The sequence below is a fragment of the Oryctolagus cuniculus genome, chromosome 20 (genome assembly GCF_964237555.1).
Source record: "Oryctolagus cuniculus chromosome 20, mOryCun1.1, whole genome shotgun sequence".
Classification (NCBI taxonomy): domain Eukaryota; kingdom Metazoa; phylum Chordata; class Mammalia; order Lagomorpha; family Leporidae; genus Oryctolagus; species Oryctolagus cuniculus.
The window spans coordinates 43486995-43514073 of NC_091451.1; the positions used below are offsets into that span (position 1 = coordinate 43486995).

Genomic DNA, 27079 nt, shown 5'->3' on the forward strand with positions numbered 1-27079 from the left:
GCGGCTGTGACCCTGCAGTGCCGACAGGTTCCCCCGGGGACACCCCTGCGGTTGGCCTGGGCACTGTACTGTCCCACAGATCCATCGTCCCTGGTCATTTAGTGTCCTAGTCTTAAAAAGGCAAAAAGACACAGGTGAAATTAGTTTCAATATTTTATGTAACCTGCCATTCAGAATATTTGAACAGGGAATCAGTACAAAAAGATCGATGACTTCTTTGTTAGCGTTTTGTATTGCATCCATGGATCCAGTGTGTATTTCATACACACTGCACATCTCGGCCTGGACAGGCCTTGTTTCAAGTGCTCACAGCCGCGGGCACCCAATGGCTCCGACACTGGACAGCCCACTTGGGCCTCCCCAGCACAGTGCTGTGGGTTGGCCACGTGCTTCCCGGCAGCACCCTCTGCTGGCCGGCAGCAGGAAAAGGCCCTCAACCCTGGGGACCTGGGTCTGGCCCTGCAGCTGGTGTCCCTCCATCTCAGTGCAGGAGAGCTGGGGTGGCTGTGGACTTGGCACCAGGACAGGGGGTACTGTTGACTCCTGCCTGTGGACCGGAATGCCCAGGGTGAGCCACGGTCACTGGTGGTGTCCAATGCCCACACCTCTGCTTAGCCCCTGTGGGACAGGCTCACACTGACCGCTGTACCTTGTGGCTGCTCTCTGCCGGCCTCACGTGGGGCCTCAGGTTGTGCCCAGAGCCGCTGAGGACCTGGCTCTGCCCTCAGGAACCACAGCAGGGGCTGCAGAGAGACAAGGCCCCCGGAGTTGGCTGCACACAGCCTGGCCCAATTTGTGGACTCGGAGCGGTTCCTGGACACCAGGCGTGGCCGTGTCCCTTTTCTTTCTCCAGCTGCCTCCTTGCAGCCTCACCCTCCCTCCAATTTGCCCCCCAAGCCTCGATGCTTTCCCAGCCGTCCAGGGGGCGCTTTCTGCCCTCGCCTGCCTCGGGCAGGGTCAGCCTGAGGTCCCTTGCGCGCACCTGCGGCTGCTCCTCGCCGCCACACGGGGGCGCGGTCCCCCAGCCCGACCGCGAGGCTGGTCCAGGTGCCTGCGCCTGGTGGACGCCTGGCGGCTGCACCTGTCAAGGCTGGGAGGCCCTGGAGCAGAAATCCTGTCCCCCTGCGTGCTGGGCAAGGCTCGTAAAGCCTGGCCCTCTGTCACGCCGCAGCCCACACCCCTTAACAGCCATGTCCCGGGTGGGGGCTGTCGCTGGCAGTGGGGCGGCCCCCAGTGTCCTGCTCTCTAGCCCTAAAACCTCTCTAGGGCTGGCTGCAGTGTGGGACAGGGGACTGGCCCCTTCCAGAAAACCCAGCAGGGTCCGACCTCTTTGGGCGCCCCGTCCCTGGCCCGGAAGAACTGGACCAGAACGGGGCAGCCCTAGTCCTCGCGGTCTACCACGGTCACTCGAGGGGCCTTGGGGGTGGGGCCGGGCACTGAGAAGCCGGGGTCGGCCGGATGGGCACGCAGGAGCAGGGCACGAGGCCTTGGTGATGGTTAAGATCCACGTCTGCAGACAGACAGCGCCTCGGATGGGGCTCCCCCCCCCCCCGCCCCGGGGTGCGGACGCGCCCCAGCCGAGCGCTGGTACCCTCAGGCAGGCGCGCAGGCCTCGCCGGCTGCCGCGGAGGTCCGGTCCCGGGGGACATCTGGGGTTCCAGGGAGAGGCTTGGGGAACAGCCGGCGAGATGCGGGAATTCGGCGGCTGAGATGGGCGCTCTGGAGGATTTAGGAAGGAAGGGGCCTCGGACAGCGCGCGCGCGGACGCGGTCTTTGGAGCGCCGAGGGAGGCGGAGCCGCCCAGGGCAGAACCGGCCTGCAGGCCGGGGCGCCGCCGCCTGGGCAGAGGCGCCGCGGAACCGGGGTTGCCACGGACAACGCGTTCTGGGCGGAGCTAGCGCCGGGGCGGGACCGAAGCCCGAGGGGGGCGGGGAGAGGGCGGGGCCCGGGGCGGGTCCGAGCCGGCAGCGCCGCTGTGATTGGCGGAGACCTCGAGCTCTGGGCGGAGCGCCGTGTGGAAGTCGGGGCGGAGCTCGAGGGGGCGGGTCGGGGCGTGGGCTGGCCCCGCGAGCAGGAGCTGGAGGCGGAGACGTGGTTGGCGGGGCCGAGCGCCCGGGGAGGGGTCGAAGCCGGCGGGGGCGGAGCCGGGCGGGTGGGGGCGGTGCTGGGGAGCGCCGGGCCTGGGGCCGAGGCGCTCGCGGCGCTGACAGCCGCGGCGGCTCGCAGCATCGCGCCCTCTCGGCACCCGGCCCGGACCCCGGCCTGGGCTGCCCCCGGAGCCATGAGCCCCGGGCTGCTGCTGCTCGGCAGCGCCGTCCTGCTCGCCTTCGGCCTCTGCTGCGCCTTCGTGCACCGCGCTCGCAGCCGCTACGAGCACATCCCCGGGCCGCCGCGGCCCAGGTGAGCGGGGGGTGGGGGCGGGAGCGGGGGCGGGGAGGGGGCGCTCGGAGGGGGCAGCGCCGCGCCCGGGGTGCAGCGTCGCCGTCCCGCGGACGCTCGAGGCCCGCGGACGCCACAGGGGCGCTAACTATTCTTAGCAACGAATTAGTCGGCGCGACGGTGGCGGGCGCCCCCCGCGCCCGGCCGGGCCGGCGGACGCGCGGGCAGCGGCGGCCCTGCCAGGTGGGCACCGCTGCTGGCCCATCTTTCCGACGCGGAGACTGAGGCGCGGCAGCGCAGTCACCTGCCCAAGGTCACGCAGCTGGTAAGCGCAGGTCTAAACGTGGCCAGCCGGGCTCCGGAGTGGGCATCCTTAACTTCGGGACTTGGACAGGGTCAGGCCGCCCAGGCACAGAGCACCGTGTGCTCGGCGCACGTTCCCTCTTGTTTGCGTTCCTGTCCTGGGATGTCCGGTTTGCCTTCTCGGCGCTTCCATTCCATTCTTGCGTGCCCCCCCCCCTTAAGCTTAAATTAGATGTGTCATTTCCTGCTCACTCTAGAGCTGAATCCGAGTCCCCTGTGTGGCCAGCCAGGCACCTGCTGGGCTCCCGGCACCCACTCAGCGCTGTTCTGGGGCTCACTCGCCCCGCCCCCCACCCCCACGCACCCAGGGTCTTCCTGATCCCCCTTCCCAAGCCTCCCTCTTCTCATCTCAAGCAGGCCGGTGTGACGCCCACCCTGCCCCGGCCTCCTTGGGGGGCAGACCCCCTGAAGTCCTCCTCCCCACCTGTTGACTGCGGGTCTCCCCTTTAGAATGTGAGCCCGGCCAGGGCAGGGATGCTCCCGTCCGCCCGTGTGTACCCCCGGCGCCCGGCGTGTTCAATAAATACTTGTTGAATGAATGAATGAATGAATGATGGTATTAACACAGGATCCTTAGAGCCTCAGGACACGAACATTCCGGAAGCCCCATCCCCAGCACAAAGCTCGGATGCCCTGGCTCTCGAAGCCCGATGCCCTGCTTGGTGGGTTCAGGAGACATCGCTGTGCTGTGCTCCGAGGAGCCTCTCCCGTGGTGGGGTCTGCCCAGCCCCCTTCCCCTGGCACAGCAGGGGTGTTTCCCTGGCTGTCAAGGCTTGGGTGAGATAACGGCGTCTCAGGGAGGTCCTCTGCTCCAGCCCCGAGCGTCTTCTGTTCCTGTGACAAGCCCTTAAGTTACTGTGTGATTCTTCATGGTGGAGAAGTGATGGGGGGTGGTCGGTGCGACCTCTTGTTAAATGTCTGTGTCCCGGAGGCCCTGTCTGGTTCACAGCTGTGTCTAACAACCAACTGACAGCTCCTGGCACGTGCCTAGGAGACACTCGATGACGAGTGAGTCCAGCTTGGAGGTCGTGTGCACTGTCACCTTTGCACCTTGTCAGATCAGCCACCAGTGCATCTGCGGTGCTCTGATGCGCCTGCTGGCTGATCTCATAAACCCAGGTGCTTCAAGGATCAGCCCTCGTCGGGTTCCTGTGTCTTGAGAAGGCAAGACTCAAATCAAGCCCCTCTCTCCACATCTTCTTTTTGCAAACATTGAGATGTAACTTGCACACCATAAAATATAGCCTTTTAAAGGATGAGATGCACGGCGTTCTTGGTGTATCCATGGATTTGTACAACCATCACCTCTGATTCCGGAACACTTCTGTCACCCTAACGAGAAAGCTGTGCCGTATTCACTCCTCCTTCTCTCCCCTCCCCTCCCCCAAGCAACCACCAGGCTGCTTTCTCCTCTCTGGGTCTGCCTGTTCCGGGCGCTTCCCCCAGGTGGAACCGTGCAGGCTGCAGCCCTGTGCCTCTGCCTGTTCTGGGCGCTTCCCCCAGGTGGAACCGTGCAGGCTGCAGCCCTGTGCCTCTGCCTGTTCTGGGCGCTTCCCCCAGGTGGAACCGTGCAGGGTGCAGCCCTGTGCCTCTGGCTTCTTCCAGTCGGCACAGTGTTTTCAGTTCACCCAGGTAGCAGCACCTGAGACCCCACTTCTCTCCCCAAGTCCTACCTCCCAGTCTCCTGGTGACCTGCAGGTGTGTGGGAGTGGTGGAGCGGGGGAAGGCTGACTGTCCTTACGCCTGGGCTCTTCGTCCCGAGGAAGTGAAGTGAACGATGCGTTTTTTGAAAGGATTGAAAGGATTCTTGATCAAAGACTGGTAGGTGGTTGGATCTAGAACGGCACCGCACAGCAGTTCTGGCACCTCTTCCAGCAGCCGCGGCCGGCCACGCCGTGGCTGACGGGAGTTCCGTGAACCGAGTCTCCAGGAGTGGCGCTCGCCCCCTGATGCTGCACAGGATTTGCCTGTCCGCAGGGGCCTTCATGAGGCTGCTGCCCTGTCGTCCAGCCCCACCCCTCTCCCTCCTGGTGCTGCAGGCACCCATTAGGCCCTTTCCTCCAGCATGAGTGCCCTCCTTTGTGCTCTTATTCCAACATCCTACTGCACCGGTCCGTGCAGTGGCTGAAAATCAGACCCCACACCAGCTCTTGTGGCTTCTGTGTGTCCCTGTCACTGCTTTAGGCCTTCTGGTAGTATGGGGTGGGCGATAGGGGGTCTCTCTTTCACCCAGTTTTCATTTATTTTGTAATAAATCCTCAGATGCACTCCTGGGCAATGCTGAATCCCTCCTCCCATCCTGATCTGCCAGATTGCCAGGGCAGGGGCTGCCCACCAGGAGTAGGTGCTTCCCAGCCTCGGTGGCATTGCTGGGTGTTTGGGTGCCCAGCTGAGCACAGGGCACAACCGTGGCCCTTCCCACACACCTGGTGGGTGGCCCACTCCTCAGTCTGCGCCTGGGCTCCCTCCATCCCTCGGGGTGGCCTTGCAGGAGGCTCATCGTGCGATCCGGGTTTTAGTTACCGCCCAGGGCTTCCTCTGCACACAGAAAACTTGAATCCCACCTGGCCAACCAGTGTTATAGGCAGTGGAAGATGGTGGGGTGGGGTGGGGGGCTGGGGGCAGTCTTCGCCCTCCCCTCTCTCCCTGGGCCACTCCACCACACCCAGAATGTCATGAGGGGTGCCCAGAGGGCTCTGTCTGTCTGGGCACTGAGCTACACATCCCAATGTTCTACCATCTCCCCAGCCTTACTTGCTTGCTGCTAACACTTGATCTTTCCGCTCTGCCTTCTGCTCCCCGGCGCCCCCTGCAGGAACCAGAGGGAATGGGTCTTAGTTCCCTTTTTGGGCAGTGGGGACCCTTTGGTCCCTTAGACAGGACTCTCACCTTCCTTCCCAGGTGGCAATGGGCCCTGGGGGTCGGGAGGAGGTCTGGTAGGGGCGGTAGGATCTAGGCCCTGTCCTCACTCGTGACTCAGAAGAGAACATTCCTCCCAAAGTGCAGCCTTGGGGAGTGACAGATATCCAGGGCTCATCTTTCTGTGGGCAAGTTCAAGGCCATTTACCTGGAGGGGGCTTCCACTGCCCATGGGCGGTCACCCCCGGGCGTCCGTCCCCACCACCCTCCACTCTCCAGCAGTGTCTCCTCCTCTACAGGCCCCGCCCCTTCCCCTGTCCACACTCTCTGGCCTCCTGGCACAACCAGGGCACTTCCTTCCAGAGGCTGGCCTCGCAGCTGCCCAGCCTTGCCCCAGGCCCACGTGCTCCTGCAGCTGTTCTTGCGGATGGACCTGGTGCTCCCAGCCAAGGCCGCTCTGGCCGCTCCTGCTCAGCCACCATGCCCCAGCACCCCCCTGCCTCAGCCAAAGTCACTTCCCCGCTGCGTCACTCCAGCTTTTGTGCAGTGTGTGGCAAGTGTGCGCCCTCTGCTGCGCACCGCAAGCTCGCGGGCAGGTGGCCTGTCTGGGGCTCCCCTTCCTCCCACCCTGCTCTCTCTTGACCCCTGTCCTCTCTGGCCTTTGGCCCCTGCTTCTCTGCTGGAACTGCTGAGATCCAGGGTCTCAGTGACCCCATGTTGCCATCTCACCTGGCCTGACAGTGACCTGTCCTTGTCCTGCCTCCTCCTGCCGCTTCCTGCCCTGGGCCCTTGGCTTCCTTGCTGGGTCTCTCCTTGCTAGCAGGGCCTGCGTGACGGGCCAGTCCTTGGTCCTCTTCTCTGTCTGTGTTCATTCCTGGGGCTTCTCGGCTCAGGGGTCTCAAATCAGTGTCTCAAGCCTGGAGCCCACCCCTGGCTACTGATTTACATGTCTAGCTTCTGGCTCGAAATTCCCTTTCGATATCCAGTGGACACCCCAAACCTAATGGGGCTGTGGCCAAGCTCCTAACTCAGCGGCTCGTCCCAGAATGGCCCCCCCAGAGCTGGTCCTGAGACAAGAGATGAAGTGTAGGTGATCCCAGCTTGGGGATGGGGTGTGTGTGGAGACAGGACGTAAGAGAACCACGCTGGGGAATCTCTGGTGCAGGTGCTGTGGGAACTCTGGGAGCTGTGTAGAGGCGGGGGAGCTGGGGCAGAGCCGGAGGGAGCCTGGGAGTTTGGGAGCGGTGGGCATACTGGGTCTGCTGGTCCCGGCGAGCCTCTGTCAGTCATCGGAGCGGATGGCAGCTCTGCCGCTCTGCCGGCTGCCCGGGCCCCAAGCCCCAGTGTCACTGCTGACGCCTCTCACGCCCCACACCCAAGCTGTCTGCCTTCCACGCACAGTCAGACCCTGGCTGCTCCTTGTCACCCCCGCTCTGCCCTCTTGGCTGAGACCCATTGCTGCTACGGCCCCTCCTGCTTTCACCCCTGCCCCCATGCCCACCTGGTTCCAGCACGGCCAGGACACAGCCAGATCCCATCTCTGTCTCCCCCAAGCTCTCCAGTGGCCCCCAGCCCACCAAGGTCAAAACAAAAGTCCAGGCCGGCGCCGCGGCTCACTAGGCTAATCCTCCACCTTGCGGCGCCGGCACACCGGGTTCTAGTCCCGGTCGGGGCGCCAGATTCTGTCCCGGTTGCCCCTCTTCCAGGCCAGCTCTCTGCTGTGGCCAGGGAGTGCAGTGGAGGATGGCCCAAGTACTTGGGCCCTGCACCCCATGGGAGACCAGGAGAAGCACCTGGCTCCTGCCATCGGATCAGTGTGGTGCGCTGGCCGCAGTGCGCTGGCCGCGGTGGCCATTGGAGGGTGAACCAACGTCAAAGGAAGACCTTTCTCTCTGTCTCTCTCTCACTGTCCACTCTGCCTGTCAAAAAAAAAAAAAAAAAAAGTCCAGACGCCAGCCTGCAAGGCCCTGCATGATCCATCCCCCACCACTTGCCCCTCGAGCTCCGCCCCAGCCTCACGGGCCTTACACAGCAAGCCTGCTGCTACCTCAGGGCCTTTGCGCCTGCTCTTCTGCTCGCCTGGGATGCTCTTGCTCCAGGTTCCTTTGTGACCGAACTCGCTTCTTGAGGTCCCAGCTCACAGGTCACCTTTACATTGCCCTGCAGGTATAAAATGACCGTCCCCACCCCTACCCCGAGCAGTCCCTGTCCCCATGCTCGGCTCTGCTTTTGTCACTACATCAACTTGCATTTATTTGTCTGTTTACTGATTTTATCTCTCCCTGGGAGCTCCAAATGTGGGTTTGGGCAATACTACAGTGAGGTTTGGCACCTTGAATTGTGCCCAGGAGGACACCAGCCTGGTGATCATATCGCAGGCCTATGTGGCCAAGCCACCCCCCAGTGGACTGTGGGGACCCTGGCACCAGCTGTGCCCCTGAGCAGGTGACTTCAGCCATGCTGGCCCGCCCAGGTGGTGCGGGGTTAGGTGTGTACCCAGCCAGCAGGACCACTGAGTATTTTCTGTGCCAGGAATGGGGTGGGGGATGGAACCGGCTCCTTTCCAGGGAGGCCCCGGAGTCTGCATCCTGCCTGCGTGCTCCGTGCTGGTGGCCCCGAGCCTCATCCCCCGGCTCGAGAAGTGTGCCCACAAGTCTGACCTGGCAGGCCCTGTGGGAGGGGGCGGCCGGGAGCCTGACTCTCCTGTTTCTTCCAGTTTCCTTCTAGGACACCTCCCCTACTTTTGGAAAAAGGATGAGGTTTGTGGCCGCGTGCTCCAAGACATGTTTTTGGATTGGTGGGTTCTACTTTGTCACTTGTTGCCCTTGCTCCAGGCCCCCCGTGTGGGAGCAGACCCCCACCCCCACCCCAGCACTCGCCCAGCCCCACTGCACCCTGGCCCAGGGCACTCCTGCCCTGGAGGCCCCTGCCCTGCATGGGAGGCAGGCAAGGGTGCTCCGCCATCACCCACCCTGGGACTTCAGACCAGCCATCAGACCCCCTCCAAGCCTCAGTTTCTGCATCTGTAAACTGGGCGGGGCTGATGCCGTGATAGCGACAGTTTGGGGTGGTGCGTTATGCCCCTCAAGGACACTTCAAAGCTAGGATATGGTTCGGTTCTTTGGGGCAAGCCAAGGATGGGTGTTGCCCCCTTATTTCATGGCTGTGAAAACAGAGGCCCAGTGGGGCACATTAGCAACAGGGCAGAGCCTCACCCCCAGGCCTCCTGGGCCCAGTGCAGGGCCTTTCGGGGGCTCCTGGAGAGCACCTTTAGGTGGGATGCTCCTGTTTCTCCTGGCAGTGGGGAGCGCTGGCCAGGGCTCACGTTGCTGACACCTTCCTCTGGGCACTTTGTTTCCAGGGCTAAGAAGTACGGCCCCGTTGTGCGGGTCAACGTCTTCCACAAAACCTCGGTCATCATCACGAGCCCCGAGTCGGTCAAGGTAGGAAGCCGCGTGGCTCCGGGGGCAGCTCCCTCCCTGCCCGGGGCTGGGGCGCAGGGGGCTGTGCAAGAGTGGCCCAGGGCCAGGTGCAGGGGGAGTGGTTTCCCAAGACTCAAAAGGGAGGGCATCTTTCTCCCCGGCCCCCCACGCTGCGCTGGAGATGGGGCGTGGCCGGGGCTTTGCTCTCCCCACCCAAGACTGGGAATTTTACCCAAATGGCGCAGGCTCTCGCTCCCTCACTCGCGTGTAGCCTGTCTCTCAGCCTCTGTCCCTTCATCTGCAGGCTGGGAATGCCAACTCTCCCAGGGCTCTGATGAGAATCCACTTAGACTGATTTGTTTAACAAAGAAAATGTCAGGAGATGCAGGGCTTACTATGGGCTGTGTTCTTGTCCGTGCATTTCACAATTATTATCCCATTTAATTCCCATAGGGGCAGGAACTCTTATTAGTCCCCACTTAAAAAAAAAAAAAAGATGTATCCATTTATTTGAAAGGCAGAGTGACAGAGAGCAAGAGAGAGATGAAGGGAGAGATCTTTCATCTGCTGGTTCGCTCCCAAATGGCCACAACGGCCTGGGCTTGGCCAGGCTGAAGCCAGGAGCCAGGAACTCCGTCTGGGTCTCCCACAGGAGCGGCAGGGGTCCAAGCGCTTGGGCCGTCTTCTGCTGTTTTCCCAGGTGCATTAGCGGGGAGCTGGCCGGGAAGTGGAGCAGCTGAGATTTGAACCAGCGCTCCCGTGTGAGATGCTGGTGTCACAAGCAGCGGCTGAACCTGCTGCACCACAACCCCAGCTTCCCAGCCCCAGTCTAGAGAGGAGGGGACGGAAGCAGTGGAGGGGCTCTAAGAAGGGGCATCGGACCGTCTACTTTGGAGGCTCTGCAGAACTTGTTCAGAGTCATCAGCCTGGGCCTCAGTTTCCTCACGCTGCAGGCCTGGCTGTGAGACTGGAACTGCAGAGACGTCTGGGAGCCGCTGGCCCGTGCCTGGCACGTAGCGGCTGCTTCCCGAATGGCGGTACTTGTTTCCACAGCAGGTGCCCTGGGGATGGTGAGCGGGACTCTCTGCCTGGAGGGGGGCTTTGGCGAACCTGAGAAGCGTAAAGTACCACCAGGGGTCAAGTTCAGGAGCCAGATTGAACAACCAGGGTGTCACTAATAGAATACTTATCTTTTTTTTGAAAGTTTAACTTCAGACATAAGCACACTTTAAGGCTTTTTAAACATGCCACCGAAACCACGTACTATCATAACATGTAACGACGAAAGAAACTTAGAAATTATATTAATATGGTGAATTATATTAAGTGATCTTCAGTCTTCTAGCAACATTGCATTCTTAGTCGTGATTTGTATCTGTTTTGTGTATTGCTAAATTCAGTCTCCTAACTTTTTTTTTTGAAGATTTGTCTTATTTTGAAAGGGAAAGAGAGAGAGAGAGAGAGAGATCTTCATTTGCTAGCATACTCCCCAAATGGCCACAAATGGCCAGAGCTGGGCCAGGCTGAAGTTGAGAGCCAGGAGCGTCATTCGCTGCTCCCATGTGGGCAGAGGGGCCGAGCACTTGGGCCATCCTCCACTGCTTTCCCAGGCACTTTAGCAGGGAGCTGGATGGGAAGTGGAGCAGCTGGGACTCGAGCTGGTGCCGTCTAACCCATTGTGACACAGAGCTGGCCCCTGCTAACAACTTCGTTAGGAGTTTTGTTCCCGTATTTGATTTTTCTTGGGATGCTTTTGTCTAGCTTTGGTGCCAGGTCAGTTCTGGCCCAGATAGGCGGGGAGCGTGGCCTCCTAGCAGCGGTGCTACTTCTTCTTCCCCTGTCTGGCAGTGTTCACCAGGGAAGCTGCATGGGCCTGGGGCGGTTGGCTGCTGGGAGAGACTGTTTGCTTTCTAGATTGCACATCTAATTCCTGTTTAAGAAATGATGTGGCCAGCGCCGCGGCTCACTAGGCTAATCCTCCGCCTAGCAGCGCCGGCACACCGGGTTCTAGTCCCGGTCGGGGCGCCGGATTCTGTCCCGGTTGCCCCTCTTCCAGGCAGGCTCTCTGCTCTGGCCAGGGAGTGCAGTGGAGGATGGCCCAGGTGCTTGGGCCCTGCACCCCATGGGAGACCAGGAGAAGCACCTGGCTCCTGGCTCCTGCCATCGGATCAGCGCGGTGCGCCGGCCGCAGCGCACCGGCCGTGGCGGCCATTGGAGGGTGAACCAACGGCAAAAGGAAGACCTTTCTCTCTGTCTCTCTCTCTCACTGTCCACTCTGCCTGTCAAAAAAAAATAAATAAATAAAAATAAAAAAAAAAAAGAAATGATGTGTTTTGGCTCACTAGGCTAATCCTCCGCCTGCGGCACCAGCACCCCGGATTCTGTTCCGGTTGCCCCTCTTCCAGTCCAGCTCTCTGCTGTGGCCCAGGAAGGGAGTGGAGGATGGTCCAAGTGCTTGGGCCCTGCACCCGCATGGAAGACCAGGAGGAAGCACCTGGCTCCTGGCTTCGGATCGGCTCAGCACACTGGCCGTAGTAGCCATTTGGGGGTGAACCAGTGGAAGGAAGACCTTTCTCTCTGCTCTGTCTTTCTCTTTCACTGTCTAACTCTGCCTGTCAAAAAAATAAAAAAATAAAAATAAAAAAAAGAAAGAAAGAAAAAGAAACGATGCGTTTTTACATTTTTAAACTGTGATAAAATTAACAGCAGTTTTCATTCTCAGTGTTTTTGGGGGTTTGAGGACCTGGCTGTTGCGTCCCTGTCGGGCTGTAGGAGTTTTTCATTTTCCTGACCTGAGCCTCAGCAGAGGACGCACCAGCTCCACCCCCATTCTTCCCGCCCCCACCCCGCCCCTGGCAACCACTGTTCCACTTTCTGTCCCTGTTAATGTGGCTGCTGGAGTCCTCATATCGAATATTTGTCCTTCTGGAACTGGCTGATTGCGTTTAGCATAATGCACTCAAAGTTCATCCACGCTGTAGCTGTGTCAGAATTTCTCAATTTACTTAACTGGCATTTGGTCAGATTTTCTAGTTTTTCTTTTTTTTAAATTAAAAAAAATTATATGAAATGCAGAGAGAGAGAGAGAGAGAGAGACAGAGAGGAACAGAGAGAGAGAGAGACAGAGAGAGAGACTTTCCATCCATTGATTCACTCCCTAAATGTTCACAACAGCTGAGACTGGGCCAGGCCAAAGCCAGGAGCCTAAAACTCAACCTCCGTCTCCCACATGGGTGTCAGGGACTGGAGAACTTGAGCCGTCCCCCGCTGTGCCCCAGAGTGGGCAGGAGCAGGAAGCAGAGCCAGGATGCGAATCAAACACTGCAGTGTGGTGTGGACACCCTAAGCAGCGTCTTAGCCACCACGCCAAGGCCACTCCTACGTGTTTCTTGGGTCGGCTGCTTTGTGTCTTTCCAGGAAGGGTTTGTCCACTTACTGTAAATTGGTTAAAGGATCAGAATGAAGTTGTTGATAACATTTTCTTGTTATCTTTTTGATGCCTGTAGGACCGGTAGTGATGCCCGCCCCTGTTCTGAGGATGGTCACTTGGCCACCTTTATAATTTTTTGATCAGTCTTGCAAAGACATTTATCAGTTTTATCCATCTTTTCAGAGAGCTGGCTTTTGGTTTTATTGGTTTTCTCTGTTGTTTGTCCATTTTCTAATTTATTGATTTCTGGTCTTTATTATTTGTTTCCTTTACTTACTTTGGGTTTAATTTGTTCTTGTTCTAATTTTTAAGATAGGATTTCAGATAATTCATTTTAGACCTTTTTTCTTTTCTAATGTAAGCATTTATAAGTATGCCTCTACCTCTAAGCACTGCTGTAACACAAATTTGCCACAAATTTAATCTTTTATTATTTATTTATTTTTTTTAAAAGATTTATTTTTATTTATTTGAAAGACAGTGTTACAGAAAGAGGTAGAGACAGAGAAAGAGGTCTTCCATCTGCTGGTTCCCGAATGCCCGCAAGGGCCGGAACTGAGCTGATCTGAAGCCAGGAGCCAGGAGCTTCCTCCAGGTCTCCCATGTGGGTTCAAGGGCCCAAGGACTTGTGCCATCTTCTACTGCTTTCCCAGGCCATAGCAGAGAGCTGGATCAGAAGTGGAGCAGCCAGGACTCAAACCAGTGCCCATATGGGATGCTGGCACTGCAGGCCAGGGCTTTAACCCACTGCGCCACAACGCCAGCCCCCACAAACTTTTATACATTTTTGTTTTTCACTCAGTTCAAAAATTTTCTGACTTTCCTTGTGATTCTTTACTTTGAATCACTGCTCATTTAAATGTATGTTATTCAATTTCTAAATATTATTGGATATTCCAGAAATCCTCTGTTACTGATTTCTGCCTTCATTCTGTAGGGCCAGAGAAAATACTCACCATAGTTTCAATCCTTCTAAACTGAGACTTGTTCTGTGGCCTAGCCTATGACCCAGCTTGGTGAACGTTCAAAATCAGAAATACTGTATTTTCTATACTGTTGACCAGAGCGCCTCAGAAATGCTGGTTAGGTGAGTTAGTTGACAGTGGTCTTCAAATCTTCTGAATCCTTGCTAAGGTTCCGTCTGCTCGTTCCAGCGATGACCGGGACGGGAGTATCAGATTCTCTAACCGAGTCAGGGATGTGTTTTTCTGTTTTGGCTTCTTACCCATTTGCTTGTCTGTTCTTCATGTCTGTTATTCCGTATGTACACAGAAAGGATTGCTATGTCTTCATGATGAGTTGACCTTTAACCTCAAGACTGTCTGTCTTTATTCTTGGGAATGTCCTTCTGGTTTTCTTGTGCGTGGTGTCGCCTGTGTTCCCTTTTCTGTCATTTTACTTTTAACTTCTCTGGGGTTTATATTTAACGATATTTCTGAAAGATAACATGTGTTTGGGTCTCGTTGTTTTATATGACGTGACAATCTCTGCTTTTAGCTAGAGTGCTTACGTCACTTCCATTTCATGTGATTACTGGTAGAGCTGGGTTTAACTCCACCATGTTGCTGTTTGTTTTTATCTGTGTTTCTGTTTTCCTGCCTTCTTTTGGATCAAGTATGTGTTAGTATTCTGTTTTATCTCCACTATCAGCTTATTATCTCTTTCTCAGCGGTTGCCTAAGGCCTATAATGTCAACTTAGGTTATATTAGTCTATCTTCAAATAATACTATGCCATTTCATCTGTGTCTTTTTTTTTTTTTAAAGATTTATTTATTTGAAAGGGAGGAGCAGAGAGAAATCTTCCATCTGCTGGTTCACTCACTACGTGTCTGCCAACAGCCAGGGCCGGGCCAGGCTGAAGCCAGGAGCCAGAAACTCTGTCTGGGTCTCCCGCATGAGTGGTGGAGTCCAAGCACTTGGGCCATCACCTGCTCCCTCTCAGACACATTAACAGGAAGCTGGGTTGCAAGTAGGGAGCAGCTGGGACTTGAACCAGCAAATCTGGTGGTGACACAGCATCCCGAGGGGCAGCTCAGCCCGCTGGGCCCCAGACAGCACCTGCTCCTCTGTCTGCTTTTCAGATTTGCTCTCCGTCATAATTTCCAGCAATTTAGATATGATCTGCCTTGGTGTGTTTGTGTTTATTGGATTGGGGGTTCTTTGAATTTCTTAGATATATGGGTTCCTTGAACATACTTCTAACAGGTGCTTAAAGTTTGTGTCTGATAAATCTGTCGTCATTTCTGTTATCTCAGACTTCCTGATTTTTTTGTCGTGTGTCTGGTGAATTTTAAAAAATATTTATTTATTTGAAAGGCAGAGTGATGGAGAGAGAGAGGGACACACACACACACACACACACACACAGAAAGACCTGGATCCTGGCTTCAGACTGGCCTAACCCCAGTTGTTGTGGCCCTTTGGGGAGTGAATCAGCAGATGGAAGCTCTCTCTGTCTCTCCTCTCTCTCTGTAACTCTGCCTTTCAAATATCAAATAAATATTTGAGAGAGAGAGAGAGAGATACATCTTCTGTCTGCTGGTTCACTCCCCCAAATGCCTGCAACAGCTGAGGTTGGGCCTGGCCAAAGCCAGGAGCCCGGAGCTGCATCTGGGTCTCCCATATGCAGGCAGACCCACACACGGGAGCCACCAGCTGCTACGTCTCAGGCGGCTGGGTTGGAAGCGGAGGAGCTGGTGCCCTTCGTACCAGCGCTCTGATGCGGCGCGAGGCAGCCTGATCCGCTGCACTCCACGCCCGCCGCTGACTCCTGGTTTTCTGTTGCATGGTAGACAGCGCCAATCTTACACACTGGGTTTTGTTTTATTCCTTTGGAGAGTGTGGGATTTCATTTCTGACAGACGACAGTTTGATCCTTTCTGGGCTTGATTTAGGCTCCTGTAGGTTTGATCTGGGGTAGACTTTCCTCCCCTTCCCCGGAGCTGGCTTGTCCCATTATTTAGGAGTGGTCCACCTGGGGCCTCTGCCTACAGCCCTGTGTGTGAGGCTTGTCTGTTGCAGCCAGCAGGAGCTGGAATAATTCCTGGCCTCTGTAAGCCGTGAATTTACCCAGGAATTCTCTTTTCTCAGAACCTTGCTTCTGCCCCGTGGGTTTTCACTGTGTGTATACAGATCGGTGTTTGTCCGGCGACTTCAAGGACCCCAGGCAGATTCCTGCACACAGCTCCTCTCCTGTGCTCTGTCCTGCAACCCACAGCCTCCGCAGGCTGCCTGGACTCTGATCTCTGTCTATTCAACTTGGCAAGGCTGCCGGGTTGTATTTAGGTCTCTTCTTGGTGTCATTGTCCTGGAATCACCACTGGGGAGAAATCTGGGGTAATCCTAGGTCAAAGGGGCCACATCTTTTTTTTCTTCCTTTGAAGTTCACAGTTCTGCACTGCCTGTTGTCTGGTGTCTGAAAATAGACATTTTGCCCAGTTTTCTGGGTGTGTATGGCAGGAGGCAGCCATCAGTGTGGGCGTGTACAGGAAGTGGCAGGGTGCTGCTGCTTCTCCATGTGTCCTTCATGTCCCAAAGCCTAGCCCAGTGGACATCTCTGGGTCCCCTGGCCCTGGGACACCCGGCTGGGGGGCAGCCTGGCCGGAGCCTGTGTGGGGCTGCTCTGCCCCGGTAGTAGCGGCTCACAGAGACCCGGCACTGCTCAGGGTTGTCTGAGAGGGGTCTTGTAGGTGGGCACTCACTGTCCTGGTCTGGCTCATGTCAGGAGAGGGGGAGTGGCAGAGCTTGGTTCACAATGACAGTGTTGGGGAGTGGGGTTGTCGTCCCTGGGATGTGGCTCATGACACTCTGGGCATCTCTTTCAGCTAAACGCTGGATATTAGATGCCCGGAGCTAAGCTCACAGACGCCGGCAGCCCCTGGGTTGGGTTAGAGTCGAGCAAGCCCCTTCCTGCTTCCCAGTGCTCGTGGGGTGAACTCGGAGACGTGGAGGGCATCCCTGCCCCCTGCTGTCCTGCCCGTGCTCCCCTCAGCCCAGGCTCTCTCCCGCGCTCCCGTGTCTCCTGTCCACCACGTGGCACGTGCATGATCTTGGGCAAGTTTTAAATCTCAGAGGTTGTTTTCATTGTTTTTAAAAAGATTATTTATTTATTTGAGAGGTAGAGTTAGAGAGAGAGAGAGGAGACACAGAGAGAGAGAGGTCTTCCATCTGCTGGCACACTCCCCAGATGGCTGCAACAGCCAGAGCTGGGCTGATTTGAAGGCAGGAGACAAGAGCTTCTTCTGGGTCCCCAATGCTAGTACAGGGGCCCAAGCACTTGGGCCACCTTCTACTGCTTAGGCCATTAGTGAGGAGTGGGATTGGAAGAGGAGCAGCCGGGACTCGAACTCTCACCCATATGGGACGCCGGTGCTGCAGGCGGAGGCTTAGCCTGATACGGCACAGCGCCGGCCCTGTAGTTTTTTTTTTTTTTTTTTTTTTTTTTTTTTTTTTTTAAGATTTATCTTATTTATTTGAAAGGTGGAATTATATAGGGAGAGGAACACACACACACACACACAGAGAAAGAGAGAGAGAGAAAGAGGGATCTTCCATCCACTGGTTCACTCCCCAAATGACTACAGCAGCCAGGTCTGGGCCAGGCTGAAGCTGGGAGCCGGGAGCCTCATCCAGGTCTCCCACGTGGGTGGCAGGGGCCCAGGACTTGGGCCACCCTTCGCTGCTCTCCCAGGCACATTCACAGGGAGCTGGATTGGCAGTGGAGCAGCCAGGACTCAAACCAGCGCCCATACGGGATGCCGGCGTCGCAATGGCAGCGTGACCCACTGCACCCCAGCGCAGGCCCCTGCAGCCCAGTGTCTTCATCTGTAGCTAAGAGGACATCAAGAGCAGCACACGGGGCTCGGGGTGGACTCTGCACAGAGCAGGCTGCAGGTGCTCATGCAGCTGCCATTTGTTGAACCCCTGCTGCGTGCCAGGCACGGTTCTCAGCGCTTCTCACGTGGGACTAGTCGAGTCCTCGGCCTCGGGGCAGGCAGGCGCTTGTCTTATCCCCGACCCTGCCAGGTGAGACAGTGAGGGCCGGGGGAGCTGAGTCACCCACCAGCACGGAGTCGGCCTGAGGAGGAGGGGGACGCAGAGTCTGGATCCAAACCCAGGCTGGCCGACAGCGCAACACAGGCTGATGGCCACTGGGCCACTGCCACCATGCAGCTTGCGGGGAGCAAGTGGCCCCTTCCTCCATGAAGTCCCCCTGGCCCCCAAGGTGTCTGTGTCCCGGAGCCCTTCCTCCCAGCTGTTGGGGCTCCCTGCTCTGGTCTCAGAACGGCACGTGCCTGCCTTAGGAGGGCACTGCAGTGGGGGGCTGCCCTCCAGCTGTGCGTGTGGGGGGAAGCCACCCGGCCCCTCAGAGCTCCCCCTTTCTCTGTCCCCCCTGAGGACAGAGCCTTCCCATCCTGTGAGGAGCTCACACTGGGGCTGATGGTGGGTGTGTCTGCCGCCTCCCACGGGGCACGAGCTCACGTGGGGTTTCTGGGGATGTTTAGAAATTCCTGATGTCAACCAAGTACAACAAGGACTCCAAGATGTACCGCGCCATCCAGACTGTGTTTGGAGAGAGGTGAGGAGTGGAGGGGGTGGGGTGGCACTGGGGGGGGGGGGGGCGGGGGAGCCTTAGCTGCCAGCAGAGGGCGTAGGCTCCAGGGTGCCGGGGCAGCACGGGGCAGCAGGGTGGAGGGGGGGTGGCCAGCACGTGGCAGGTGCCCTGGGAGCAGGGGCCCCATGGTCATGTTCAACTGGCACTTCCTTCCCCTGCCCACCCCTGGGTGGCAGGTAGGTAAATGGGGTCCCTGAGGTTGGGGCCCACAACCTCCATTTCTTTCTTAGCTGCTTGTTCATGAAATTCACAGAACACTCACCGTCTCCGCTGCTTTAGATTGTCCAATCCAGTGGCACTGAACACAGTCACAGTGTGGTGTGACTGCCACCCCACCAACTTCCAGGACACCCCCGTCCCCACCAAGCGCAGCCCCGCCCCCCGCTTGTGTCACATCTCTCTCTCCCGCAGGCTGTTTGGCCAGGGCTTGGTGTCGGAGTGCGACTACGAACGCTGGCACAAGCAGCGGCGTGTCATAGAGCTGGCCTTCAGTCGCAGGTGAGTGTGGCCACATGCGCCGGAGGGAGTGTGGGGGGGTCGGCGCCAGGCCAGGCCGAGAGAGGCCCCTGTCGCCCAAGAGCCCACCCCTGCTCAAGCCTCACCACTTCTCTGGGCTTCCCATGTTATTCATTTCACTTTTTAGTTTTTGGTGATATTTCGTTATTTAAAAAATTACTTATTTCATTTTATTTGAAAGGCAGAGAGACAGAGACAGATGAAAAGAGATCTTCCATCCTCTGGTTCACTCACCCACTGTAGCCAGGCTAATACTCCATCTAGGCCTCCCACATGGGCGGCAGGGGCCCAAGCACTTGGGCCGTCACTGCAGCCTCCCGGGGTTACGTTAGCCAGAAGTTCCGTTGGACGCCGCATAGTTGGCCCTCCAGCCTGGTGCTCTGAGATGGGTTGTAGCATCCCAAGCAGCAGCCCAGGCCACTGTGCAGAGCACCTGTGCCGATGTCTTAGTTTTTAGTTCCTCTTTTATTGGCAGCGAGCCCTCCACCCCCACCTCCCAGCTGCCACCTGGGGTGGCCTGCAGGCCACGAGTAGGACCGTCCCTGCATCGTCCCCGAACCTGTCATTCCCCGGTTTCTGACCAAAGCTCTCTGCCCCTGGCCACCACCAATCTGTGTTCTGTCTCATTGGCTTTTCCTGTCCTGGATTCTTCCTGTGCACAGACCCACATGATACATGGCCTGTGCCTGGCTGCTTCACATGGCAGCCTGTCGCCGAGACCCTGTGTGGGGGTCTCCGTCCTCCTTCTGGCCATGCCCTCTGCACCGTGTGCCTGGGCGCCCACGCATGGACAGGGGGGTGGTCTCCACCTCGGCCGTGCAGGCAGCGCTGTTGTGAGCACTCGCACGTGAGTGTCGTGCTTCCCTGCTAGGGGGCTGCTGGGTCATCCGCTGCCTCCATATTTGACGTCTTGAAGAAGCCATCTCCTGCCTGAATATGACTTCAAGTTCATGGAGAACTTTCCAGGATCCTGTGAGGGACCCTGTGTGCCTTTCACGCAAATTCACTTCACCATGTCCTGCTCTATTTCTTCTTCCCCTTGGTGTGTGTTTGCCGTTCCTTCCACGTGTGCATCTACACATATTCACATATTTTTATAGAATGCATATTTTTAAAGATTTATTTATTTATTTGAAAGGCAGAGATATAGAGAAGGAAAGAGAGAGCGAGAGTGAGAGAGTGCGAGAGAGATCGTCCATCTGCTGGCTCACTTCCTAAGATGGCCTCAATGGCCGGAGCTGGGTTGATCCGAAGCCAGGAACCAGGAGCCCCCTCAGGGTCTCCCACATGAATGCCCAAGCGCTTGGGCCATCCTCTGTTGCTTTCCCAGGCACACCAGCAGAGAGCCAGATCAGAAATGGAGCAGCTGGGACTTGAACCGGTGCCTACATGGGATGCCAACAGTGCAGAGGCTTAATCCTCTATGCCACAGTGCCGGCCTCTAGAATGCATATTTTTGAAAACCCCTAGGGAATAGGTTAGCGCCCCCTCACTTTAAATACATGTTTCCTGGGGACGCTGCTACGTGACCGCAGCTCAGTTATCAACATGAGGGACACTGCACTGTCCTCGACTCCACCACTCATGCTCCGATCCTGTCATTTGTGTCCTCGTGGCTGGGTTTCCCTGGCCTGAGAGCCCATCCAGCCTCTGGCGCTGTCTTTCACGGCCTCCCCTCTGAGCCTCCTTCATCCCAGAAAAATCCCAGCCTGCCCTTGACCTCTCCTTGACCTTCACACCGTCCAGACCACAGGCAGGGTTTGCAGTCTGCACCTCTGCATGGATCAGGTCAGGCTGTGCCTTGGGCCACCGGCGACGCCACAGGCCCTCCTCCAGGGGTCGGATCAGCTGGGGACAGTGCTGGCCTTGCCTGGGCCTCCAGGAATCTCTGGGGGACTCCTCTGAACTCTCCCTGCGGCCTCTGGTCTGGAAAGAACTTGCTTGAAGTCAGATCTGACCAGGCCACTCCCCTCCCATGGCTCCTTGTCATCTCAAAGGAAGGTCAGATCCTGCCCACACCCGTCTGGCCCCTCCAGCCCCCCAGCCTCTGGAACACTGGCATCTCTGCCTTTGCCTGTGCCATTCCCCCCGACTCAGTGCCCCCCCCATCCTTGTTCCTCCTCTGATACCCAGCTAAGATGTCCCCTGCGAGGCTGAGCCCTTGCCTCCGGCATGGCCTCTGTCACTCCCCCCACAGTGCCTCCCTCACTAGACCAGAGAGGCACCTGTCCCTGTCTCCTGCACCCCACCTTGGACCAGGCACCCCACAACGAATGATTGCAAGACTGAATTGGAATAGTTTCAGTCTTGCAGGAGAGTTGCCAGAAACGGGAACAGACTAGAGAGAGGGATTTTTCTAACAGATGCTCCTGGTGCCAAGAGCCAGCCACGGCCGTGTGTGGGGTGCCCCTGCCCTCGGGGAGCCGTGGTTATTGGAAGACACAGATTCTACCAGACGGTGGCCCCCGCACAGGCACACGTCGCCTGGGCAAACCCTCTGCAGCACGCACGTCTGGAACGCGCTCCCAGTTTGTTCAGGGCTTCCACAGATGTTTTTATTTTGATTTGTAAGCGTGGTGAGACGTGTAACTCGCCGGTTCTCGTCTGAGCCGTTCTCAGGTGTAGGTTCCGTGCTGCTATGTCTGCTCGCCTCATTACGCTGTCGTCACAGTCGTCCCCAGTAACGCGGTCGTCTAGGGACAACCGTTTTCTTGTAAGTGCCAAATTCAGAGTTCCGTGTGAGCAGCTTTGGAACACGGCTGTGTTTATGGTTGCGTCATGGAGGCTTGGCCGGTCCTAACTCACTCATGAAGAAAACTAGGCACGGCTGGTGCGTTTTAGCCACACGGCATTTTAACCAAATTGTGAGAGGAAATTGCCGGTCGCTGCTCTCCTAGATTTCACTTTTACCGAAAGAGCGCGATTCCGATCCTCTCCCTGGAAGACGAGGGAGCTGGTGTTGCTCTGCCCTGAACCCTCCGGCTCAACCCCTGGTGCCTACAGTAGCTGCGAGGGATTTGGTGTTGGTATGGTAACCAGCCATACGCTACCCACACAGCGGACGGAAGATAAGGAGACAGCAACAAATGGCCCTGCAAATAATCACACGTTTGGACACTGTGTGAGGAAAAGGCCCGGGTGCTGAGGGGACAGTTTTATTGGCCCACCCGGGACTCAAGAGAAAGTGCCGGGGCTGGCCTGCAGTGCCGGCATCCCATATGGGCGCCGGTTGGAGTCCCGGGTGCTCCACTTCCAATCCAGCTCTCTGCTGTGGCCTGGGAAAGCAGTAGAAGATGGCCCAAGTGTTGAGCTCCTGCACCCGCGTGGGAGACCCAGCTCCTGGCTCCCAGCTTCAGATCGGCGCAGATCGGCGCAGCTCCGGCCGTTGCAGCCAACTGGGGAGTGAACCAGCGGATGGAAGACCTCTCTCTCTGTCTCTCCTTCTCTCTCTGTGTAACTTTCAAATAAATAAAATAAAATAAATCTCTTAAACAAGAGGGAGAGAGAAATTGCCTGGGAAGTGGCGTCTGAGTGTCCTCCAGGCGCCAAGGGCCTGGGGGAGGGGAAAGGGAAGGAGGGGGTGTGCCACAGCCCTGCGGGGGCCGAGCCGACATCAGCAAGCCCTGGGCTGGAGCGCAGAGCTGGGCGGCTGGCAGGGGGTGGGGGCTGGGAGGCAGCAAGCCCGAGGAGGCCAGGGCCAGAGCTAGGTTTTATTTCCTAGTTTTAAAATGTCCTTGTTCTGGTTTCTTTTCTCCCATTTTCCCCTTTCCAGTCGGAAATAATTTCAAGTTTCCTGCTAAGTTTCAAGATTGCGGCTAGGACAAGGAATGCCCACGTAGCCTTCACTCAGACTCATACAAGTTCCTGTCCAGGACACAAGCAGTGCTCTGTCTTGGGGAAATTCAGAAATACTTAAGGGACAGGTGGCAGCCTCCCACCCCCACTCCCTCGGGCAGCCACTTTTGTGCGTTTGGAGTGCATCCTTCCGCACCTCTGGGTCTCGGACTCATTTCCACCGGGAGTTGGAGGGGAGGGGACATGGTAGCCCCCTCAAGGACTCCAGGAAGCTTTAGGTTTCTATACTGCTCTGGCCACAGACCCTGTGGGACGCCTTAGACAGGGCAAGGGACAGCATCCAGTCCTGGGGCAGGCGATTGGTTCAGCGACAGTGACCCCAAGGGCAGGTCAGAGAGGCCAGGAGAGGGCCCCCAGCCCCAGAACACATGCACTGTGCACAGCCCTGTCCCTGCACAGAGGGAGGGTGTGGGCAGCCCATGCTCCCAGCTGGGCCCCAGCGCCTTGACGCCTGTGCTGTCCCCCCAGCTCACTGGTCAGCCTGATGGAAACATTCAACGAGAAGGCGGAGCAGCTGGTGGAGATCCTGGAAGCCAAGGCCGACGGGCAGACCCCCGTGTCCATGCAGGACATGCTGACCTGCACCACCATCGACATCCTGGCCAAGGTGACGCGGGCGGCCGCGGGGCCAGGGCGCCTCTCCCGTCTTCCCCTCCCTTGCCCTCCTCTGCGGGGCAGTGCGCTGGGCCGTGTTTCCTGCGCTTTTCCTAGATGGCGTCCCCTGGAATATTCAGAACAACCTAGCGCGAGACTGGGGCCACAGCTCACCTCTGGAGCTGGATTCAGAGGCCCTGCCCCAGCCCACCTCCCGCCCTGCACCCCAGCAGCCTCAGCAGGGCCCAGATAACCCAAGCTCCATGCAGAGGCAGTCGGGGGGTGGGGTCGTCACGTCCCTGTTGTCCTAGCAGTTCCCCACGAAGCTGGGTGAGGAGGGGCCGTGCGTCTGTCAGGGATGGGTGAGGAGGGGTCTGTGTGTGGTCCAGGGATGGGTGAAGAGGGGCCGTGTGTCTGTCGGGGATGGGTGAGGAGGGGCCGTGTGTCTGTCAGGGATGGGTGAGGAGGGGTCTGTGTGTGGTCCAGGGATGGGTGAGGAGGGGCCGTGTGTCTGTCAGGGATGGGTGAGGAGGGGCCGTGTGTCTGTCGGGGATGGGTGAGGAGGGGGCGGTGTGTCTGTCGGGGATGGGTGAGGGGGGCCGTGTGTCTGTCGGGGATGGGCGAGGGGGGCCGTGTGTCTGTCGGGGATGGGCGAGGGGGGCCGTGTGTCTGTCGGGGATGGGCGAGGGGGGCCGTGTGTCTGTCGGGGATGGGTGAGGGGGGCCGTGTGTCTGTGGGGGATGGGTGAGGAGGGGGCCGTGTGTCTGTCGGGGATGGGTGAGGAGGGGCGGTGTGTGGTCCAGGGATGGGCGAGGAGGGGCCATGTGTCTGTCGGGGATGGGTGAGGAGGGGCAGTGTGTCTGTCGGGGATGGGTGAGGGGGGCCGTGTGTCTGTCAGGGATGGGCGAGGAGGGGCGGTGTGCGGTCCAGGGATGGGTGGGGAGGGGCCGTGTGTCTGTCGGGGATGGGTGGGGAGGGGCCGTGTGTCTGGTCCAGGGTTGTGCTGCCTCCTGTGGGGGTGGTTACGCGGGGCCGCGGGGAGGAGTGGAGGGTGCCTGGCACACGGCTGAGCCGTGAGCTCTGCCCTGGCTACGGGTCCCCCGCCCCCATCCTGACCACGCCCCCTCTCTCCCCAGGCAGCTTTTGGGATGGAGACCAGCATGCTGCTGGGCGCGCAGAAGCCCCTGTCGCAGGCGGTGAAGGTCATGCTGGAGGGCATCAGCGCATCCCGCGACACTCTGGCGAAGGTACCGCCTGCCCCGGCGCCCACGCCCCCTTGGCTGAAGCACCTCCCTCCACGTGTGTTTCAGAGTGGGTTTCAAGTGACTTCCGAACCAGGACATGCAGGCAGCACCTCCAGTTAGGGGCTCCAAGCCCACGTAGGAGCTCCTCACCTTAAATGACCCCCAAGGCAGGCAATCTAACATGGCTGTGGTGCCCCCACGAGGTCAGACATTCTTGGATCCTCGTCTCTCTACCCCCCTGTCCTCGACGCAGCACCTCGTTGTCATGAGATGGCTGTGGCAGCTCCAGCTATCACTTCCACGTTCCAGGGTGTCGCTCCCCCTCTTCGTGGAGGAACGACACAGGACCCTGCGTTGTTCTTTCGTCTGCTCGGCCCTCCCCGGGTTTGCTGCTGGTTCTTCCCGGGTTGGCTACCATCCCTTCCACCTCCGTGGAAGGGCGGTTCCCCCTGCCACATTCCCCACTTCCGCGGGGGAGCGGCACACCGCCAGCCGGCTCTCTCGGGGGCTGCACAGGTGTTGTTCAGATAGATGTTCCCCTTAGATGTTCCTGGTGCATGTTGTCTCTCTCCTCCTTTATAGTCCTCTTCCGCCAATCCCAACTCGGCTGCCCACACGCCGAGTACGCTGCTCTCCTCCAATCAGGAGCAGGTCCTACAGTTTATTGGTTGAACTGGAGGCAGCTGCGTAGAAGTTGTTACTCCCTTCTCAGCGCCATATTGTGGGAGAGCAGATGCATAGAATAAGTCTTAATTCTAGTAACTTAGTCTAGTCTGAGTTGCTCCCCACAGATCCCCCTTTCTTTTTATTTTTGGTGTTGATACGTGCCTGTCTTCGGTGCCCCGCGGCACACACTCTGCTCTGCTTGCTAGAGTTGCCCACAGGTGCTTACAAGCCCTATCAGTCAGGCAAACCGAATCCGGGTCCTCTCTTTGCCATGTTGTGAGGAGGTTTTTTAGGCGCTGATGCTCTGCTAGAACTGTCTGCAGGTGCTTACAAGCCCTACCAATCAGGCAAACCGAATCCAAGCCTTCTCATTGCCGTATTGTGGGGAGACTTATTGGTGTTGATTCGTGCCTATCTTTGGTGACCTGCAGCTCATACTCTGGTCGAGCTGCCTGCTGGTGCTTATCGCCTTACTAATCAGGCAGACCGAATCCAAGCCTTCTCATTGCGGTATTATGGGGAGACTTATTGATGTTAATTTGTGCCTGTCTTCGGTGACCTGCGGCGCATAAGCTGCTAGCCGCCTGCAGGTGCTCACCACCTCCCTAATCAGGCAGACCGAATCCAAGCTCTCTCATTGCCATGTTGAGGGGAGGCCTTATTTTTCTCTATTTCTCTATCTCCGGGCATTCCTATCTCTCCCATTTTACTTCTATCTTCCAGCATTCCTATTTCTCATTTTACTTCTAAATTTCTGTTTCTCTTATCCCTGCGGCTTCCCGGCGCCCGCCCCGAGGCTGCTTCTCGGCGGCTTCCCAGCTCTGAGCCGCTTCAGCCCGCGCTTCTCTCATCTGCGCAGCTTCCCGGCTTCGCGCGCGCACTCCGCGGTCTCCGCGCCCCTTCGCGCCTGCACCACGGCCTCGCGCTAGCCCCACGTTCCCTATCTATTCACGCCCCGTGCTCTCTCTGCACGCAGCGGCTTCCGCGAGTCACACAGCATAGCTCACGTTTCCGCCACTGGTATTCAATCTAAGTTCCCCGGGCTAACCTGGTGAATTCAACCTAGCTCACGCGTCTGCGCCTTTCGGTCTGGCTTCCCGTCCTTTGCTCCCCGGGCTAATCTGACGGATTCCAACCTGGCGGCCCACGTCTCTGCCTCTGGTTCCAGATTTTCGCCTTTTGCCCCTGGGGCTGACTTAAAGAATTCCAAGCTGGCTTACGTCTCCGCCTCGGCCTGCCCCCCGCGGCTTCAATTTCCCTAACATTTTTCTCTACCCGGTATGTTTCCCTAAGTTTTCTTCCAACAATATTCCTTCCTCATTTCTCCTGGCCTCTCCCCACAGTCCATATCCGAGTCTGTTTGTTCTAGCTTTCACTTTCGCTTTCGACCTTAGAGATTTCTCCCAGCTTCCCCCTGTAGTCCGTATCCGAGTCTATGCCTAGGCTTTCAATAGCTTTTTCCGGCACCTTTTTCGTCCGGCTTTTCCCTAGGCTCTTTGCTAGTCTCTCTCTCCAGTATTTTCCCACTTCTTCCCGTTTCTTCCCTCCTAGGTTTCCTATCCGAGTCATGGCACCATTATGTCGCTCCCCGTCTTCGTGGAGGAATGACACAGGACCCTGCGTTGTTCTTTCGTCTGCTCGGCCCTCCCCGGGTTTGCTGCTGGTTCTTCCCGGGTTGGCTACCATCCCTTCCACCTCTGTGGAAGGGCGGTTCCCCCTGCCACCTTCCCCACTTCCGCGGGGGAGCGGCACACCGCCGGCCGGCTCTCTCGGGGGCTGCACAGGTGTTATTCAGATAGATGTTCCCCTTAGATGTTCCTGGTGCATGTTGTCTCTCTCCTCCTTTATAGTCCTCTTCCGCCAATCCCAACTCGGCTGCCCACACGCCGAGTACGCTGCTCTCCTCCAATCAGGAGCAGATCCTACAGTTTATTGGTTGAACTGGAGGCAGCTGTGTAGAAGCTGTTTCTCCCTTCTCAGCACCATATTGTGGGAGAGCAGATGCATAGAATAAGTCTTAATTCCAGTAACTTAGTCTAGTCCGAGTTGCTCCCCACACCAGGGATGAAGAAGGAAGGGAAGGAAAGGGTGGTACCTGAGACTCCTGCTCCCTGACTTCGGCTTCTGAGCCTGCAG

The 27079-nt window shown here is 57.7% G+C and overlaps 1 protein-coding gene across 1 annotated transcript in view; it reads left to right on the plus strand.

The window, feature by feature from the left end:
* Positions 1–358: 358 nt before the first annotated feature.
* CYP46A1 (cytochrome P450 family 46 subfamily A member 1) overlaps positions 359–27079 on the plus strand; it is a 36897-nt gene continuing 10176 nt past the window's right edge. Inside the window, exons 1-7 of the mRNA XM_051835209.2 lie at positions 359–2400; positions 8318–8398; positions 8963–9044; positions 17959–18032; positions 18480–18566; positions 22908–23046; positions 24170–24280. Coding sequence (XP_051691169.1) covers positions 2282–2400; positions 8318–8398; positions 8963–9044; positions 17959–18032; positions 18480–18566; positions 22908–23046; positions 24170–24280 — 693 coding nt within the window. The 5' untranslated portion in view covers positions 359–2281. The remainder of the gene's footprint in view (positions 2401–8317; positions 8399–8962; positions 9045–17958; positions 18033–18479; positions 18567–22907; positions 23047–24169; positions 24281–27079) is intronic.